Source organism: Vitis vinifera, chromosome 10 (genome assembly GCF_030704535.1).
Source record: "Vitis vinifera cultivar Pinot Noir 40024 chromosome 10, ASM3070453v1".
Lineage (NCBI taxonomy): Eukaryota > Viridiplantae > Streptophyta > Magnoliopsida > Vitales > Vitaceae > Vitis > Vitis vinifera.
In genome coordinates, this window is record NC_081814.1 from 26,643,683 (window position 1) to 26,665,165 (window position 21,483).

The 21,483-nt window shown below is 34.6% G+C and overlaps 1 protein-coding gene across 2 annotated transcripts; it reads right to left on the reverse strand.

The window, feature by feature from the left end:
* Window positions 1–1,224: 1,224 nt before the first annotated feature.
* On the reverse strand, window positions 1,225–20,717 carry LOC100256075 (helicase-like transcription factor CHR28). Of its 2 annotated transcripts, none has more exons than XM_010657681.3 (12): window positions 20,415–20,717; window positions 17,905–18,035; window positions 17,603–17,819; window positions 16,860–17,494; window positions 13,743–13,814; window positions 13,502–13,579; window positions 12,486–13,395; window positions 10,226–10,356; window positions 7,493–7,711; window positions 4,233–4,823; window positions 3,720–3,929; window positions 1,225–1,510 (listed from the first exon to the last, which is right to left on the reverse strand). In XM_010657681.3, exons 3-12 carry the CDS (start codon window positions 17,748–17,750, stop codon window positions 1,406–1,408), a joined length of 3,099 nt encoding a protein of 1,032 aa, XP_010655983.1. In that variant the 5' UTR covers window positions 17,751–17,819; window positions 17,905–18,035; window positions 20,415–20,717; the 3' UTR covers window positions 1,225–1,405. The 2 variants fall into 2 exon arrangements, with proteins under 2 accessions (XP_010655983.1, XP_010655985.1); XM_010657683.3 differs by having other exon boundaries at window positions 17,905–18,039; window positions 20,415–20,590.
* Window positions 20,718–21,483: the final 766 nt, after the last annotated feature.

Genomic DNA, 21,483 nt, shown 5'->3' on the forward strand with positions numbered 1-21,483 from the left:
TAGACTCTCCTCAAAGCAATTGAACAGCCATTATTGCTTTTCTAGTCCCTGTCAAGTGTTTCCAGGGAACCCCATGTGCAATCATTTCTTTGTTTTCCTGCTACATATTCTCAACAGTTGAGGACAAATGCGTTCACCCACTAAAGGGGCATTCTCATAGTGAAGAGAAAAAGAGAGATATTTCTTAATGTTTCTTGGGGACTTACTATAGTCTTTTTAGATTAAAAAATATGTGTTGGTTGAAAAGCCTTTTATGATGTCCCATACAAACTTTTCAGAGATGTCCCATGAACTAGCAGAAAGCTCAAATGAGAGAGGTAAACCACAATACATCTTTTTTCTAAATTTACAAAACCTCCCTCCACATCTTTTAGAGATTAACATCTGAAGGGGAAATGGGAAATGGGAAAAGGGAAAGGAAAAAGGAAGAAGCAGTAGCAAAACAATCCCTCCTTGCACAGAATGGAAGCAGCAAAAATCAATGATCAGATTAAAATTCAGCAACAAACAACCGTTAGAATGCGACTCTTTGACAAACAATGACAAACAGAAAACAACATAGTGGTGGTTGATGCATAAACCATAAATCTTTATTTTTGTAGTCACACAGACAAAGCCATAAAATCATCAAGAGAGAAGGGCATTATGGCAAAGGCAAAACCAAGGGTACTTGGGCTTTGCTTCAGATAGTGTCTGGATTTGGCTCTCCTTTTCCAATGGGGCCTAGAGCCGACCAAAGTTGAAGTTATATTATTCCTGGTCATCCAATTTGAAAGGGACTAGTCTTGTAAACATAATGGACCCCACATTTCCCACACCCTCCCGCCAAACTGTGGGCATCTTGTTTAATTTTATGGACTCTAAAAAGCTGTGAAGGGAAGATCGTACCTTAATTGAGTGGACATCACCCGCCTCCATCGGGTCCGTGTCAAGTCTTCTTTCTTTACTTCCCCCACTTTTATGACCTGTGATCCAAGCTTTGATGCCAAGAATTAACCCATTGGAATCAACTCAATCACAGGGAGGCCCTGAGTTCCACATGTTATTACAGCAAGGCCTTGGTCACAGGGAAACTCATAGCATTTGATTAACAAACACCTTGCCAACACATAAGAATCATGGTTATTCATTAGGGAATGAAATCCATATAATCACCCTACTTTGATACCATTCGTTATAATGGAGATAATGATCTATTAGTCTACACTATCAAAGGAAAAAAGATTGACTATAAACATTAAATATTTGATATAAATAAGAAAATATATGTACAACAGTACAAGTGCATTTGACTCGCTATCTCTGCACTTGCTGGGAACAAAAATGCCCTTTGAGAGGCTCATAAACTCATCAGCTACCATCAGAATATGCTAATGTCCATCAGTCCCACTTTGAGGGATCTGTTTTAGACCATGAATAGATATTTAAGATCTTCAACGGTGAGGCGAGTTGCAGATCCTCCAGTTTGATCTTCACCAAAAGCAGATGCAACCATTTTCCTCTTGTCTTCCTGCAAAACATAGTGACAAAAATTACAAACTATCAAGGGATGATGATTTCATCTAGGGTAATAATAGCTTGCCACTATCATCAATATCAATATCATCAAAAAGAAAACCTTTGGGCCTGTGACAAACTATCTGGGGATGACTATTTCATCCAGGGTAATAATAGTTTGTCTCAATGTGTGAACTGGATATATTACTTTTGGGAATTATGGCAGGCAATTTTTATTGAGTCTAAACCCATATCAAGAACTAATAGGAAGATCCCTGTATGCGCTCCTTATCATTCTTTATTAGGCTTTCTGGAGGGGTTCTCAGCTATATTCAAAGGTAAACTCTCTGATTGGGCAATAAGGGAAAATAGTCAGGAAATGTAATGGGAACAATGTAGAACTTTGGAAGATTTTTGAAGAACACAACAGAAGTTCAATAATTAAAAATGAGTAGGTCTATACCAGCCCCATTTTTGCTACCTATGTTCTATTGATGGCTATAATGCACAACCACAAAGATGGGGACAGCCTCAACAAAATTACCCATTTTTTTTCCCTCTGATCTAAATCCGTCTAATTTATAATTAATACTTTTCGCAGCCCTTTTTCTTCAATAGGATGAACAAAAATTTACCAAAGGAATGCATAAGCACACAGAACATTGCAAACCAGCATACCAATCCACATGGTAATCATGATTCGGAACCAAAAGAATTCAAATTGTTCCATTTAAAATTTTGGGATGAATAAAAATTGCAATAGGTTACAGAAGGAATCAATTGGAAAGACAATAAATCTTTTTCCAGAAGAGACAACCACATGATAAGAAAACAATGTCACTAAAATATTGACTGTGCTGAAAAATAATTACTACTAATAAAATTGGTCCAAAATAATAAATATCTGAATAATAATAATAAGAATAACAATTATAATCATAAAACTTGAACTTAAAACTCTCTCACATTTAATAAGTAAATATTCTAACTACTTTCAAAATAAATACCTATCACAACACAAAAGAAAATAAAATATATACCCAAAGTTTCATTTATGAATACTGATCACAAATAGGTCAACCATTTTTATCAAACAGAAGCTCTTCATTTTAACACTTACTAATATTAAATAATATTGAATGTAAACTTGAGAATGTAGGATAGCTACTCACGAATCATCCATATGTTGATTTTTGTATTAGTTTGAGACTTTTTTCCCTGATAGGCAAACATATTTAGTTTGAGACAATATACCCTGCTTTAACAATGAGATTACTAACTTTTTTATTTCTTGGTATCTTAAAAAGAGATAATGGGTGAATTTTTGCAAAAGGGTGAGGTGAGTTTCAAAAAATTTGAGTCAAAGCAATATGGTTTCAAATACATTATAATTTTAGTTTGACTACTTTACAAGTATTTCGGTTATTTGAATATAAAGTTTTTATAAAATTAGACCAGGGAGACAATGACTGCGCTCAAACTTGGGAGCGAGAATAATCAAACTCAGATAAACCAAACTGAATAAATAACAAGTGAAACACTAAAATGCAGTACAAGCTAGGGGTACAACTCAAGATGGGTCAACCTGAAAACGGAAACAATGCAAAACTAGGAAGCACTCCCATGTATCTTATCAAAACCTAGACGTACTAGTATTTACAGATCTCAAATCAAGACTTTTGAAATGCCTCTCCTGATGCATAGCTCAGTTCAGTTGAAGTGATCCTATCTGATTTTGCTAACCTTATGGTGTTTTGTTCCCACTTTCCACGCTCTTGAACTTTCTTCATTTTAAAAGGTAAGATATATACCTTATGTTTGGTGCCAAGAATTAGCATCCTACCCTCTTATATTAAATTTCAATCTTCCCAAATTCAGTCTCCTTCATAATTCTCATAAATTGACCTAAAATGAGAAGAGTATAGAATAAAAGAAAGAAAAAAAAAAAAAAAACTCATTCCCAATACCAACCAAAGAAAATAAAGAAAAGAAAGCTAATAGATCATAAATAAACCTAAAACAAGAAGAGCACCAATGAAAGAAATTTAACAAAACAAATTGAAGAGAAATATAATAGAGAAGCAACAAAATAAATGAAGTTCCACCCTTTTTACTGATCAAGGAATTTGTATGAAACTCTTTAGCTGAAAGCTCGCAAAAAGCATCTATAATAAATTCAATAACTAATGCAGAAATCACTAGCAGTGGGGAAAGAATCATACCTGAAGAGCTAATATCCTATCTTCTACAGTATCCTTAATAGTGATCCGTGATACAGTAACCGGACGTGTTTGTCCAATTCTATGGGCTCGGTCAACAGCCTGATCTTCAGTAGTTGGATTCCACCAAAGATCCAAAAGGATAACAAGAGAAGCCGCAACCATATTTAAACCAAGGTTTCCTGCTTTTAGGGACATCAGCATGACTGTTACCTGCAATGAAACTTCATTCATTTAGTACAATTGAAATTAGGGTAGAAAGCCAGAAAAAGCAAAACTGAAGCATGCATTTCCTCATCAATTTTTGATACCATAGTACTGAATCAAAGCACATCCAGCACAGTGGTATCACAGTAATCCTGCAGGAACTGAATAGGGTTTCATTCACATCAGTATTATAATGCATCGGTTTCTAATAATCTTCTTAATACCCCTAGCTTCCCATTAAAGTGAAATCACCAACTCCTCAAATTACTTGAGGATTGCTTTCACAGTTTCATGAGGTAGGGATCAAACCTCGGGATCAGTGTTGAAATCTTTGACAGCCCTGTCTCTTGAAGCCAAAGACATTGTCCCATCAAGCCTCCGATATTGTATGCATGAATGGTTCATTGACATCTCAACTAAGTCCAACATGCTAGTCCACTGGGAGAAAACAATAGCTTTTATTGGTCCTTCAGTTTCTGGGTTTGAATATGCTGTTGTTTGCTTGGAAGAACCAACACCTGAATAGCACTGTTCAGTGTATATCTTTGCTGAAGAAGAACATCCATTGCATCCCATGGAACTGTGTGGATCCGAATCTGGACTCGTTAACTTACAATGTGACTGCAGAATCTCAAGAGCAGCTCTGATTTTAGACGAACTGTACTCATTCTGCAGATTTATCGATTTCTCTGCAGACTGAGAAGAATTTGAGAGACTGCCATCAAGTTCATCAGAAATACAACTTATTAGAGTAGCTTTGGAAAACACAACATCAGCACCAAGTTGTTCTTTGCATTCGAGTGCGGGGCATGTATTGTCATCACCAGTCAAATATTCTGATACACACTGATAGCAGAAAACATGGCCACACATGGTAACAACAGCATCCTCAGGTGGATCCTGTAAGAGCATCAAATAATAGATGAGTTAGTAGGACAGACCCCCTTTCCATTCAGATATTGATATTTTTTAATAGAACCATTAGTAAGAGAATGAAAACAAATACTTGAATTACTAGAAAAACCAAAGAGACGGCCAAGAAAATAAGGAGGTGAGAGATTGATTCTTGTTTGTCAGGTTCTTAGTTGGAGGGAGTCAGCCACATGGGGCAGTGAGGCACCCAAGTTGAGAAAAGAGCAGAGCAGTGTGAGAGGCGAGTAGGGGGTCGGTGAGAATGAAAATCAATCTGTACAAGTAGCTTCAAGGTTGGAGAACCTCAGACTTAAAGAGAATTTTGAGAGAGTGCAAGCTTGAGTTCTTCCATTTGATGTTTAAAAAAAAATTCAAAATTGGAGTTCTTGATAGTACTCCTAGAAAAATAACTTTATTACTTTCCACATGATGACATGGAAACCTTTGGCAGTATAAAAGATAATGGACACAATTCAACAACCATCTTAGAGGAGTATTAACCTTTATCATGGTGTAGGGGTGTAGGAGGGTAGAAGTGAAGCAGTCTTTCAATTTAGAGATCCATATGGTGTCACCTCCACCTAGAAACCTATAGCATCATGCTAGTGGAAAATGTTTGTCTACATGTCATTAGAAGTTTACAGAATATGACCCAAGTGAAGAATTCAATTGGCCACCACAAGGCTGTCTTCCTTGCATTGGTGCACTACTTGCACAAGTGCAAATTGTAGGCCACATCATAAATATGAGATCTTTCAAGTAGGTGACCCATCCTAGTCCTACTCAACAGATAAGAGGATTCCATGATCCAACATATAAATCAACTTTCTATGGAGCTAAAGAACAAGGGTCAAGCCTTGGTTGAGTTGCCTAAATGTTTATGTCAGGATTTTGGAGAAGATCAGCCATACAGGAAAGTTAGGTGTCTAAGTTTGTTGAAAAGAGGAGGTAAATGAGAGGCAAGAGGGGCTAGAGAAGGAACTGGTCCTATACAAGAAGCTCATAGTTGGAGAATCTTAAAAATGAGAAATCTAAGAGGGCAAGCTTCAGTTTTCTAATGCAAAGATTGAATCATGTGGGGTTGGCCAAAAAGGGGTAAATTAACATCAATTTCAATTCTAGGAAAATCTGATCTTTTTTTCACACTTTAGTCACCTAGGAACTGTTAAGATGATGGTGCTATTAAAAAACACTTAGCAGCAGTGAATAAATTAAAACTCTTCTACCTGTGCAGGCATATATTGTCCCCATTCAGTAAATGCAGTACATCTAGTAGAAGAAGATGGAATCGACTAACAACATTCTGCTATGATTTTACTATTGACAAAGTCACTAGCAAACTAATAATCTACCTGCTACTTCCTAAAATACCTCTCTCAAGACACACTTGTAGTGGGTAGCTCTTAAAACCATCCAACCTTCAAAACACCCAGATTAGAGACTAACCACTATCATTTCATGTTGATACATCTGAACTATTCCCTAGCCAAATTATGGTTCCAAGAACTAACTAAAAAGGCAGTTGAACCAGCTAAAATTTTCAGAAACTTCTGCTTGAATATAACATTGTTGATCATTAAATACCCTGTCATTTTATGTTGATGCTTTCAAACTACTGCCTAACAGAAGGATAGTTCTAAAGAACTAGCCCAGAGAGGCAGTAGAACCAGCTTAAACTTTCTGGGACTTCCCCGAATATATCATGGTGAACTACCCTACCAATCTCACCTTCCATTTTATTACCTTTTTTTTTTTTTTCAGAAACAACAATGTAATAAATTAAGATAGGTATCAAGAGGTACAAAAGGAGGATGGGAAATCCTCCCCAAAAATTAAAGAAACTTAACAGAGGTATATTGGAATCTTCAGAGTACTAAGTAAACATATACAAGAGTAAAGTACCACATGGGAATATAAAAAATCAAATCATAGTTCTGTAAAAGAAAATTTTCCTCCCAAGCAATCACACCTTACTTTCATGTTATTACTTTGAAACTACTCCCCAGCAGAAGCATGATTTTGGTGAAATAGCATAGAAGGCAGTGAACCCAGACTAAACCTTCTGACACTCCCAGAACATGTCACTATACCTCACTCCACAAAAACTTATACACAATCCATGTGTACATCCTGTAGCATTACTGGTAAGGCAGGCTTTAGGAATTCCATTAAAGTCAAGGTTCTTGCTATTATATAAGGAATTAGATAAGCTATAATGGGCTTCAGTGGAACAGATTGAAGGTTAAAGAAGATTCCTCCACAATGATCAATTAGGCTTCCTCCAATATCCCAGTTTCATGGAGGGTAATTAGACCACTAATGGAGTCTATGAGGGTCTTGTAGTCCACCAAAGAACTGATTTTTTGGCTAAATAAGGGTTTCTTGCTTGACAATTCGGAGGACTTTTTTGGGGTGTGCTGGGATTTCTTTTTCAATCTTTCCTATCCTTAATTCACTTTCTTCCTTAATGAAGGACTCTTGTCCTTGAATACTCACTTAGTTTGTAATAAATTACTTAATTTGCATCCAGAAAAATCCACATGAGAGATATATGGTAAAAGCAAAAATACGCATTCACATGTGGCCTTATAGGCATTAAATGGGAAATTGAACACCACATTGCACAGAGAGAAAAAAAGGTTTAAGAAAAAACTCACATTGCATACACGACAGATGGCAGAAGTTTCCAAAATATCCAATAAATTAATCAAAATGTCACTAGGAAGCTTCTTTGCCATCTCAGAAGAAACTTTTCTAATAGAATCGGTATTGTATCCTTTTACAAGAAGTGGGTGGTCACAAGCCTGACGAAGTCGCAAAAGCATAAGGAGAATATTTGCATAATTTTGATTAACAGTGCCAGCAGCTGCATATTCCTGCAACACAAAAAAAAAAATCATTATTTCCAGATACTTGATAACTCTGCTTCAATTATAACCAACAGCATAGTTTTGATCTCCAAGAGATCATCAAAAAATAATCCTTGAAAATAGATCGTAATTTCCCTCCGCATCATGATAGCTAGACCATCCTGAAATGAGTTTAATTCCTATGCCCATTCACATTCTTAACAGGATTTGACGAACCATTTTTTAGACAGACCATGAAATTGTTTCTAAAACATGCATCAATTATAATCTGGAAATATGCCATTCCATTTTGTGATTTTGCACACTTGGTTGTTGGCTTGGAGAATCCGTTTTTTTATGGACACCTGACGCTGTGGTTCAAAATTTTATGATATAATAATTTTATTCTTTTTTTTCCCATCAAAAACAAAAACTTATTCATTAAAAATGATATTATAAGAGAAGGATGAGAAATGGAATATGTGAAGTTATTTGGATAAAAAGACTGCTGGAAGAATTGAAAATCAAATGTCAGAGACCTATGCAACTATATTGTGACAACAAAGCAACCATCAACATAGCTCATAACCCTGTCCATCATGATTGGACAAAACATGTGGAGGTAAACCAGCACTTCATCAAAGAAAAATCAGATGGAGGTATCATCAGCGTTGAATAAGTGCCCACTTCTCAACAACTAGCTGATATACTTACAAAGGGACTGACAGGACAAGTATTTGATCTTCTTGCGAACAAGCTTAGACTCATCAACATCTACAGCCAAGCTTGAGGGGGAGTGTTGGCAAATCAAATCAAATCAGGTTTGATTTGATTAAGAAATTTGAATTAGTCAAAGTTATTTATTCTAGATTTGGTTGATATTTTCAGCTATTAGGATTTGGTCTTAAAATTGTTTTTAATTTCAAATAAAGTCAAATTGTAGTCTGTATCAATTTGCAATGATCCTAGGAGTGTTTTTAGGGATTTGTTGTTAGTCCTTGGTTGTCCCTAGTAATGTATTACCTTCAATTGAAAAAAATAATGCAGCATTAGTACTCAAACTGTGTTCATAATGCTTTGACAAGCCTAAACCAAAATAGTAAAGTCATGTGTCAAAACATAAGTCCAGCTTTTAATTCAAATATTTTGACTTTTTTTTTTGCATACCACATTTTCTCTTAATAGTAATAATATTATTATTATCATCATCATCAAAAATTTTCAGAAACTCATTTTTCAAAGCCACGTGGACTCATGTCATCTACACATCAATTGATAAACCAGAATACTGTATATATTATCATAGCTGTAAATGAACAAAAGACCAGTTCTATTGCCAAGGAAAGGTCAGTGTCAACCTGAGTGTTTATACATTAAAACTGAGATTATATTCCCAGGCTTATCAAGTCAATCTAAAGTCAATGTCTATCTGAACCATGACACCTCTTTCCATCAATTTAACAGCAAACAATATAAGCAAAATTCAACTTTGAAAATGAAAACTATCAGATTTTTATTTTTATTTTAAAAGCTAAAGACAGGAAAAAACCATATGCCACATTTCCTTAGGCCACAACTTAACATATCGGGATGGGGATAATGCGTTCAAATAAAACTCTTCAGAATTAAACCAGATATTCAAGTAAAAAACAAGACCAAGTTACAAATTTATTTTTGTGATCCACTCCTAAATCAAACTTTCTTTTTTAATCCAAACGTAACCAATTCATTGAAATCCTAAACTAGGCATAGAAAGACAGGATGCCCTCAAAAGACAGAACCTGACCAAGTAAGAAAAAGAAGGGACTAGATCCATTAAACCTAATTCATCAAAAGCACAACAACTAAAGATACAAAAAAAAAGAAAAAAGCAAAGGGCCACTCAAGGGGGTAAGGAATCCCCTATAAAAAGTCTTACATTTTGTAATAATCTCATCATGGTTTAAAGACTTTGAGGAATAACACAATGTGCTTCTTATGTTCCCAAGTTCCTCAGTACACTGAATATTCCTTTTCTGGTACAAGGAGTTATGGAACAATTGCAATGTTACAAAAATCTACTCAAATAAAAAATAACACTACTTTTAGTATCATGGATATCATAGTAGAAATTCTGAACATCCTTTTCTGGTACAAGGAGTCATGGAACAATTGCCAAATTACAAACATCTTCTCAAAGTTGAAAACACCACAACTTACAGTATCATTGATATCATAGTAGAAATTCTGAACATAACAAGAACACCTTTTCTCAGGATAAAAATAAAGTGACCACTTAAATTTTCAAAGTTCTTGGGTGTATGTGATGCATTAGAAAACAGAAGTATAATGAATAGCAACTGCCACAATGAATAATCATTTTCAAGCGCACAACCCTGTTGATTTGTCTCCAGAAGCCAATGAATTATATTGCATTAGGCTACTAACAATGTATATTTACTAACAGTTCAGCAGAAGCTAATTGAGATGAGCATGGTCCAGCAGTCAACTAGTCAACCAACTTTTATGGAGGATGGAACAATAAAACTGAACAAAAATCACCTTGAATTGTGAACGTGAATCAGCTTCTAGCTTGGAATAGAAAGCCCGCTCCTCACTGGAGAAGTCCACCTTAGACAAGCATATTGTTTTTGGTGGCAGGTTAATAATAGGCGTTCCATCAATCAATGTGCCTACACAATGAATGATAATAATCAGCGCCAAACATGAAAAATGTTTAGAGTACACACATGACACAACCTTATCAAGACACAGCACTTGAGCAACAAAATGGATAGACCAGGTTAGGAATAGTACTACACATAAAATCGAACCAAAATAAAGAAACAAATAATCACATCATGGATACTGGTACATAGCTAAAGAAAACTGAAGATTATGTCAACAAGAAAATGAAGCAACAAAAACAAGAAAATTGATCAAGCAATCCTTCTTCAATAGAGAGAATATAAATATTTAATATTTTATAAAAGTTATGGACACTTCCTACAAATCTAGGATAGTATCAAAAAATTCTATCACCCAAATCTTTAAATAAGTGAAATAGTGCAAGTTGTGAACTTTTTTTATTATATAATAATTTGTAAATTGTAAACTTGCCAATCCAATGTTTCCAAATCATCTGTTAAATTACATCGGTATACCACTTGACTTTATTCAATTTTTTATAGATAATTTTTTCCTGTAAATATGTATTAAACAAGACCAAGTTGTATTATGATAATTAATTGTACAGGGGTCTGCTGCATCCTCATACTATGATCTCCACAAGTCTTTGAACCATGACATCTATAGGCAAAACCATTAGCCTCACGACTACAAAAATCAACAATAAATTCAAGATACTAAGATAAAAGAGCATTTGAAAAAAAAGAAAAATTAACCATTATAGCTCTATTAACACCAAAGAAAAATATAAATATATTTTCTTCTCTACACTCCTCTTCCATTTGTTTATTCCAAGAGGTATCTGCTAATACCATCAAATATCATCATGAGAGATTATGCAGAGAATATGGAAATAAATCAGAATGTTTTAGAAAAGAGGCAATCCAAACTAGTGACTATTTGGTCCACTTCAAGTATAATTTTGAAAAACTCCTGCGTGTATGGCTTGTTGATTGCTACCCAAAGCAAAATAAGGTTTTGTAGGGACTCACTGAATCATGGAGTATCTTTCCATCCATCCCTTGGCAGTTGCATTCATGGTTTCATTGTTCAAAATGCATCATTTTTAAATTCTTAGGGAAAATAAGAATAGCTCAATTATACGTTATATTTTGGGCACAACAATGACAATATTTTAAGCCATGCATAAGTTTTTCCTTCCATCTTTTTGATAAGCTTTAAGTACATGCTTTCCACATAGACTAATTGCAAATGCAACCAAAATAAACTCACTTCTACAACCTAAAAAAAAAATAGAAAAATATCATCTTCTTGAGATTCCAAACTAGTTCTTTAGTTGTTGCTCCATGTGCTACCTTTGTAAGCAGAGTTCTGTGACGGGACATTTGTTTGGATGAGAATTTGTACTCCTTGGATATATAGTTTCTTCTTTGATTTGAAGACCAAAATCAGCTATCCAGGTGGCTGACAGTTAAGCAAATGTGGAAGCTAGATCCATAGATGTCTTTTTTTAGCCTCCTCAACTTTTTAAGCCCAATGTTGGCCTCATTATACTTTAGGTTGCTCTGTATCTAGCCTTTTGTTTTGTATTTGGCTACTCCTTTTTGCTGTTGTTTTCTATTTTCCTTTTTCCTTTTTCCCTTCCTTGTTTCCTCTCTCCATATCATTAATAAAATTTTGTTTCTAAGCCCAAAAATATTTACTGCATATTAGCCTCATTTTTACTAGTATGAACAGCAGCTACATCCATGCTGGACATGACACTCCTGTACATGTGCCTGACATTCCTAGGCATTGCCTGAATATTAATTTAATTTTTTCACACAGGTCAAAAGCACAATGGACATGTCAGCATACAATTATGCTACTTGAACAAAAGTAATACTAAATGCTACATCTAAAAATATTATAGTTATTCAGATCTTCCAACATATGCATTTTTTATTACAAAGAGATCTTAAATATTTTATCGTACTTTGGTAAATATATAATCATATACCAAAGTATATTCAAATACTAAAGTATATCCACATATTATTGTGCCATCACTGTGTGTATGCCCTACTTCTGAATTTTTCATGTCAAATTTGTCTGCATATTATACAATGACCCATCAGCATTTTCCAAAATAAAGCAACCGAGGGACGAGAAAAAGAAGAAAATAAGAATTCACCTTTTGTACGACGCAGCATTATAGCCCTCAGAACTGCTTGAAGCTTCTTGTAACCATGGACTGAATTTCTGGATATTGGAACCTTTATTGTATTGTAAAATGATTTATAGACAGCATAAGGATCATATTTCAGAAATCTGAAGTAGCTGTACAAGTCATCAATAGCATTTTGTATAGGTGTTCCAGATAAGCACCACCTTCTTTTGGCTCGAAGGCTGCAGCAGGCTCTAGCCACTTGTGTTCTGTGATTTTTTATGGTTTGAGCTTCATCTAATATCACCCTGAACCAACCCACTCTTGCAAGGGGACCACAATCATAATCAATGGAGGAACTATCAATCCCTTTTCTACCTTTCTTTCCCCTCTTACTAACATTGGAAGGCTTTTTCCTCTTTTTATTGACAGAAAATTCGGAAGATAATCCATACTTTTCCCCATTTCTTTCATCACCTTCATCATCATCAACTAAAGGCTGTTTGGGAACTTCATTAGTCACAATAGAATATGTAGTGAGCACAACATCATACTTAGCCAGTTCAACAGGATCCTTTGTTCTACTGCCTCCATGATAGAGACAAACAGAAAGCTTGGCTTCCTCAGAAACTTTTTCATCCAATTCCCTTGCCCATTGCCGAAGAACACTTGCTGGACACACAACCAATGTACCAGCAGCTGGCCTCCGCCTACGGAATTCCGGCAGAGAAGCACTCACTTCTGAAATTGGCTTAGAATCACTAGTCTCTTCAGTCTGCTTGCCTTTATCTGAACCAGCAGCATTGGCATTGTCATCATCATCATCCAGATTTAATGCTTCAGTACTGTGATTATGTAGCTCTTCCGATTTAGATTTTGACTGCAAAGATTTCTGCATTTGAATAAGGGCAATCATTGAGACCGTCTTACCAAGGCCCTGTGAGATAACAGCAAAATGAGTCTTGGCAGAAAAAATAATGACCTCAACTTATATCTCATGCTTGAAGCCAAATCTAATGGTCAACTGTACTTGTAAAAGTGACCTGATCATCAGCTAGAATCCCGCCCAAACAATGTAAACTTCTTGTTTCCTTCTGATGCATCCATGCCAATGCAATTTTCTGTACGACAAAATACCTTAGGGTCAAAACCAAGTATTTCACACACAATTCGAAGTATAATTACAGTATCTCAAACCAAGTAATTCACATACAAACCAAAGTCAACTAAAGTAGATGCAGAAAAAAAATAAAAAAATAGAAAAAAAACAAAAAAAAAAACAACCTGGTGTCTTAAAAGAGAGACTGTCAAAAGACCATCTGGTAAAGTTGCTTCAACTTTTGGTTGATTCAGATCCTGCAAGAAATAATGAACAAACTCTGTAAAATGTAAAATTTCTCATTCCTTCTTGTACAAGTCAGTACTTCAAATATTGATTCATATTTCAGCAATTGAAGACATGCAAGAGCAACTCCATGCTGTTTACAATATAATAACAGCTCTAGTGAACAAACACTTCATGGTGGAACATACATACATCTATATATATATATATATATATTTGGATTAGTGAATCCCTTCAATTATGTATTTCAATTTTCCATTGTAAAGGAAAATAAAAATATATTAAGGCTTGGGTTCGTCTCTGCACTCCTCATACATAAAACACACCAAAAAGATTTTAAGAGACTTCCTTGAGATAGTACTATTTAGCAAATTACTATACTTAATTTGATTTAGACCATTTGGTAGGGAAGAAATGCAAGGATCTTTAAGAATAGGTCAAGGCCTTTGGAAGCAAATTGGTCCTTGTTTTACTTCTCTGCTTCCCTTTGGGCTTCTAATAGTGAAGCTTTTGTATGCACCCTTTTTGAGCTTCATCCTGCTTAATTGGGAGCTTATGTGTAGATCCATGAGGTCGACAAAGGAGACAATGTCTGAATCAATAACATCTTCAATGAGTTTTGTTAAGTTAAATTTTGGTGGGTGCTCTTTGGGTAAATAGGGTGGCTATGGATTAGAGAGTTGCTTAGGGGCCATTTTGGCATGATGGTTAACAAACTCTAAACCTATAGGTCAAGGTTTAGACATTGAGGCAAAGATCCAAGCCCTTGTGGAAGGTTTTTTGTAGAAAGGTGACCATGGAAGTTCAATGTCGTTGCCCCAAATTATTGATATTTCTTCAAAGTTAGGTTATATATCACCTATTGGGATCCTCAATTAGGTAATCATGTGAGCTCGATATTTGGTTTCTTTTATTGGATATTTTTTTACCTCCATGAATTATAGTGAGCAGTATCATAACCATTTTGACATGCATAGATAGATTTTCCTTCTTTTTTTTTTTTTTTTCTTACCTAATACAAAGTTCTTATCTTTTTTTGTTGTCTTTGTATAGATGATTTTGTAACTATTGGAATAATTTCTTATCCTCCTTTGTACTCACTATTTCAATGAAATGAAATGGTTGTTCTTTACATTTTAAAAATTAAAATTAAGGGAAAAAAAAAAGGCAAGATTGATTCACGAGTATTCACTTCTACAACCCCTAGGAGCCACATTGGTTAGCTTACACTAGCCCGATTACTCCACTCTCTTAATACTACAGGAATTGTACAACCAAAAACAAACAGGTTTCAAAACCCTATTCACTGCAAATACAATGGTTCTAGATGATTAGGAGCTGATCATCAAAACATCTTCCTCCCATCACTTTACAAAGAAAACTAGAAGTCAAAAGATTTGGTGTTCAAGTGATAAGTTCTTGAATGACAGACGATCATAAACTTGATATTTCTCATTAACCACAAATAGTTAGATCAACAAATATTAGGGACAAGTCCATAAGTGAAACCAATTTATTAGTAGGTGTTGGTCATATGTGGTTTCTGACAAGACAATTGACAAAAACACCTGGTGTTTTGATTTAAAATAAAATATTTATTTAAAAAGATTTTTAAAAAAAAAATTCCAATTGGCAATGCAAGAAGCAAAAACCAAAGCATTTATATGATTGATTGGAGGTCCTGGGAAGTTTCTTGGGGCAAGGTTCTGACTTTGAATAAGTTCCAAAGGAAAGGGTGGCCTATGGTGAATCATTGTTTTCTATGTAAGGAAGACAAAGAGATAGTATATCACATCCTTCTACATTGTGCTAGAGTTGGGTGTTATGGAATTTGATGTTTTCCTTACTTGGAGTCATTTAGGCAATTTCAAGTTGGGTAAGACAACCCCTCTTAGGGTCGCATGGACCTTTTGTGGGCAAAAAATGAAAAACGGTTTAGAGGTTTGCTCTACTATGTGAATTTTGGATATTATGGAAGAAGAGGAACCAAAGATCATTTGAAAATCAAAAAGATGTCTAATCAAGCATTAGAACCTACTCTTTTCTATAACTTTTTGACCTAGGTTAAGTTACATATTAATGGAGCATCCCCATCTATGGTAAATTTTATAGATTGGCTAGAGGCTTTTTGTTGCCCTATCTTTTGTTTTTTTGCTTTTTTGTATCTTCTATATACGACCTATGTAATTTGGCACACCTTTTCTTGGTGTTATTGATATATTTTCATTATTTGCCTATCCAAAAAAAAAATGATTGATTGGAGTGGTGCAAGTCTGTTGAATTCATAGGGGTCCCTATCTATGGTAAATTTTATAGATTGGCTAGGGGATTTTTGTTGCCCTATCTTTTGTTTTTCTTTTTTGCTTTTTGGTATCTTCTATGTACAACCTATGTACTTTAGTGTGCCTTCGCTTGGTGCTGTTAATATATTTTCTGTATTTGCCTATCCAAAAAAAAATGATTGATTGGAAATGGAGAACTAACATTTCATATGCATTCCACAATGTGTCGGGTAAACATCAACCTTAAACTAGCACTAATGTTTATAACTTAGTGCACATCCATCCAAATCTTCAATTCTAATAGACTAACAGTTCACATTTTACTTCTAAATTTTATTTACAAAGCATGTGATATCTATCCGCTGAAGCACCAATTCTAGAACAAGATCTGTCTTGTATCCTCGCCAAATCCTAGCCCATTACACTATTATACTCAAAGCCATCTTCTTTTTTTCTTTTTTTTTTGATAGACCTCAAAGCCATCTTTTTAACAGATGCCATAAAACCCCACATGTACTTCAAGTTACTGAAAGAATCATATGATGTTAGACAAGGGATGCCAACTGCTTTAAACGAGTGGCATAACCAATGTTTAAACAGACACACACAGGCAGCTCTTCAGTTTCTGAATTATCAAAAACAATGTTCTTAAAACATGCAATATTAAATTCTATTTCAATTTAGCTTCATACTATTGAGAGAGAAGATCACAATCTTATTTCTATGCATTCAACTGATTAAAATGATATTGTAACAATCAACAATGATAAATACCTGTAATGCTGCTTGATAAACTAGTCTTTCATCAGTATTAGCAGCCATTTCTTCAGCTACCCCCGGTCGATATGCAGATTCACTTACACCACCATACTGTGTAGAGGGAACAGACTTTCCATGCATCAAAGATGGAGGTAGGATCCTACTTCCACTATTTTCATACATAATAACTTCATCATCATTGCCCCTGCCAAAGTGTTCTTTCATATAGTTCATGTTGTTTAGTATAGGTCCCACAGGATGAAAAGATTTTCCTTGAGAATCATGAATATGACTGCTACCAATATTCCCTACTGTATTGTTCATCCCAGCACTTGGTGCAGATGGCTGAAGAGTAGATGGAAGGGTCCTCCTCATAGCTGGTTGAGATAATTTTTCATAATCTGCACCAAATATATCAGCTTTGTTCAAATTAATAAGCTGTTGATGATTTTCTACATCCAACATGTCCCCATTCTCCGTAGAATAGTTAAAATCAGCTTCCCGAAAATTATGCCGATTTGAAGCTCTGATGTCATCATCAAAACTAGGATGCATTTGGATTTTAGGTGGATAATGATAAAAATTTGAAGAGCTTCCATTAGAAGCAGATGCTCGTTTAGGAGAAGGGACCTTCTGAAAATGTCCATGACCTGCATTTTTAATTAATTACACTGTGATTGGTAATATAGAGAACTTTAAATCTAGACGTACAGAGGTTCTTAATTTATACTGTTTACTTGTACTCTTTGAATTTGTACCAGATGTGGAGGGCCATGGTGGAAGAATCCTGGAATTTGCAAAAGCAACAGATTCCCCCACAGGTGATGTATCTGTTTCTCTATCATCTTCAAAGTCAAAGTCACTATCAGATGATGAAGTAATATCTATAGGATCCATTGCAGCCATAAAAATTGAATGATAATTTTTCCTTTCAGAAACTGAATTAAAAAGAGATTCTCCAAATGGGGAAACAACCTGTAAGTGAAGAATAAATTCTCATGAATCAATTGGAGCATTAACAGGTCTCATCAAAACCAAATGACAGAATATCTCAACTTACCTAGCCTGTGCAATCTCTTCAAGTTAAGCTGCAAAACCATCCAGTCCAAAAGGAGTAACATTTCTGGGCAAACTCAATGATATCATGAAGAAGATCCTCATAGTCTGGCACTTAAATAAACTTCACAGCCACTTCCTTAAGAACAGCACATTGATAAGTAGGACAGTTTGATGCACACAAACACACACACCCCAATGTCACAACATCAAGTAATTAGGTTGCCAAACGTATAAGGATGTGTCAGTTTTCAATATTGGCCCTAGCAGGGTGACTTGGCAAGAGAAGCTCACATGGAAAATAGCTTGAAAAAAATGAATGGAGGAAAGAAACAAGCAACTCTTGTTCCAAAATTTCTTACTAAAGATATTCCATTTAGAAATTTTCAAATCCCAATACCATATGATTGTTATTCCTCTGAGGAAAAAAGCTAAGAATTTGAAAGCTTTAGGAGTTCCAAAACCATATCCATCAGAAAGCAATGAAACCAAATAGCCTCTAAAAAATAAAAATAAAATAAGCTATAAAGTTGTTGATCACAATTAGAACTAAGATGTGATGCAGGATTGCAAGGCCAAACAACACTACTAGTACAAAATGACTGACAGTTTTGTAGAAGTTGTATAAGGTATAGTAAATAGTACCAACCACCTGGAGAATGTGCTCTAAAAGACTGTTTATAGACAGTATTCATGGCTCATGCCAAAAGGAGCATGGAAAACATGGTTGACTAAGGATAACAGGTAAGAAGAGGGAAGCGAAGGATGTGACAGTAGAGACGCTTGTTTGTGACTAAGTAGAGGAGCAGAAAGAGGAACCATTTCCCATAAGAAGGGGCTATATGCAGGCAAAGGGCGCATGTTAGGCCATATGCACATGAATGATGCAACCAATGACAGCATGACACATGTCTGATGACTTCAAGGCATTATTTCTTTTTTACTACAACATGTGTTCTTATCCTTCTCTCCTTAGAGTTTGAACCACTTAGCTATAGATGAGCATCAAAGCATGACAAGCTCATTGATAGTAACCTCATTATATAAGTCAAGGCACTATCATGATAGGTGCATTTCTCATTGTCATAACTAGGGGTAACAATTCATGTTGGTGAGTCATGTTCGTGTCATGTCAAAACTTAGTTGAGTAACTATGCAATGTCGTGCAATCCATTTAATAATCAAGTCAAGTTATGTTTAAGTCAATATGATTAACCTCTCAACCTAATAATATATCTATGACTCAATTAGCCTATTTATTCAAAATCAAATTTTAAAAGAGTCAAATGTGGGTTAAATATGTTAGATTTATAATCAGGTTAATCAATACAATTATTAAATAGATCAATTCAGGTCAGATTTATATTTGCATATCAACATGAATTTGATTCAAAGACAATTACACTCAACCCACACCTACTAAAAATGTGTCTAGTTCTAATCATGTTAGCAAATCATATCAAATTTTACCACCCCTAACCATAACCACTAGTTAGCCTTCCTTGTTTAACACACCAAACCACAATCCCCTTTAGACCCCCGGATATGGAAAAATCACGGCACAATGTGGGATACAATTTTCCACTTGGAACCCTAATGGTAGGTGCTCAAACAACACCAATACCCAGTCCCCTCCCTGATTGAAGCGCGCCCAGGAAAATGGCAACTATTGACAAGAACACACAAATTTAGTAGCCATCCATCTAAACTAGTGAGCCTGAGGCTGAGATATAATGACTTGGCCAACAAATGGAGAGCCTAGGCCTAGGCACCATGAACAAGTTAGGCAACAAAAAGCATCAAACTCTTATCTTATGAAGGAATATGCCCTCTTAAATGGCAAAGCGAAACTTTGTAGACAAGTTGGCACTCTTAATGGGCAAAACTAAAAGCCCAACATAGGCTCATAGCATCAAGCAATTCCACCTTATCAATGAAATCTAAAAAAGACTTTGAGTTTAGTAGGATTAACAAAGACCAGAATGAAATTAATCTTGGTGGGCAGCCTTACTGTATTAGAGCCCTCTTCCAACAACAGAAATCATTTTGTAATAATGCTCATTTCATCGAGACTTCTCTTCCCTACAGCCATTTTCAATTTAACTAAGTTTCTTTCCAATGATTGCCAGTAATGCATGAACCAAAGCTACACCATAAATAAATAATCATCAAACAAAGAAAAACAACTCACACCCAATACCCACAAAACCCCAATTCTTGCATTCCCTTATCAGACCACGTTTCTTCTCAAAAAGGGCAATTAATCAAACACATCATCACCCAAATCCCATAAAGCTGCAACCTTTACACATCTCAAACCCATTTTCCAAAAAACAAAGAAAAAAAAAAGACCCATTCAATTCTCAATACCAAAACCAAAAAACGGTAGGAAATAGAGAATCAAATGCAACCATAAGGCATGTAAGAGCAAAGAAAAAAAGCAGCAAAAGCAAGAATTAAGAAGCAATTAGGTTGCCAATTTGGCATGTAGTGAAAGAAAGAGAAAATCCTTACGTGAGAGTGGGTTCCAGGGGTAGATCCTCATTGTGATGGAGAAGTAGAATTAGGGTTTTGAAACGTGGAATTTTAGGGTTTTGGCACGACTGCTGATCAGAGAGGGATGAGTCGCGTTTTCTGCAAGGAATCCCTTCGTTCAATTTCTTCCCCCGTGGGGAATCCAAACAAATAAAACACATTATAAATTGAACATAGCCATCCAATAAAAATGTGTTTTTTTTACCAAAAAAAATAATAATAATAAATAAAAATATAAAATAAATTTTAAAAATAAATAATAATTATAACAATGGTCTCAATGATATAGGATTAAGAAAAATCTCTACTTAACTATCATGTTTATTGATAAAAAGAATAATGGAATCAAATGCTGGAACTTCTTTTCAAAACAATTTTTTGTTCTCCGAGATAACAAATATCAAAAAATACGTTTGACAATTAAAAACTATTTTCTGTTATATAATCTTAATTGTTTTCTAATACAAAAAATATGTTTAATAATCAAATACCATTTTTTATTTTTATGTTCTAATTGTTTTTAAACTCATAAAACATGTTTGTCAATAAAAACAAAAAAAAGTGTTTTCATGAAACATATTTTAATCATATAAAAAATTATATTTAAAATAAGTTAAAAATATTTAAGGTATTCAAACCTACTTTTATTATACAAAAGTCAAAGAGCAATTTTTAAAAATTGTTTTAAAAAATAATTGCCAAACATTCCCTAATCATTCCAAAATTATTTAGTCATCCCACTTTATTCTTATAACTTTACAAAAATAATATTTGAATAATAATATGGAATTATTATTTGAATGTATAAAGTTTGAAAAAAAAATTATATTATCATTGAAATATTATGATTATTTATTAAAATAATAAAAAGATTTAATATAATATTTGAATGTAATATTTAAATAGTAATAGGGTTAATTAAGTAAATTTGAAGTGTGAAACTGTTGCTTGAAATGTATTAGAATGGAACTTCCAAATGTCGATTTAGGTAGTTAATAATCGTTCAATACATTTTCAATTAAAAATTTGAAATAATAAAAAGATAATA

Excerpts from the sequence above, each read along its gene's own strand:
- LOC100256075 (XM_010657681.3), bottom strand. The coding sequence starts at position 17,750 with ATGGCTGCAATGGATCCTATAGATATTACTTCATCATCTGATAGTGAC. Across the intron at positions 17,495-17,602 it reads ACCATGGCCCTCCACATCTG|GTCATGGACATTTTCAGAAG; the intron begins GTACAAATTCAA and ends TTAAAAATGCAG. Across the intron at positions 3,930-4,232 it reads ATTTCAACACTGATCCCGAG|GTAACAGTCATGCTGATGTC; the intron begins GTTTGATCCCTA and ends GTTTCATTGCAG.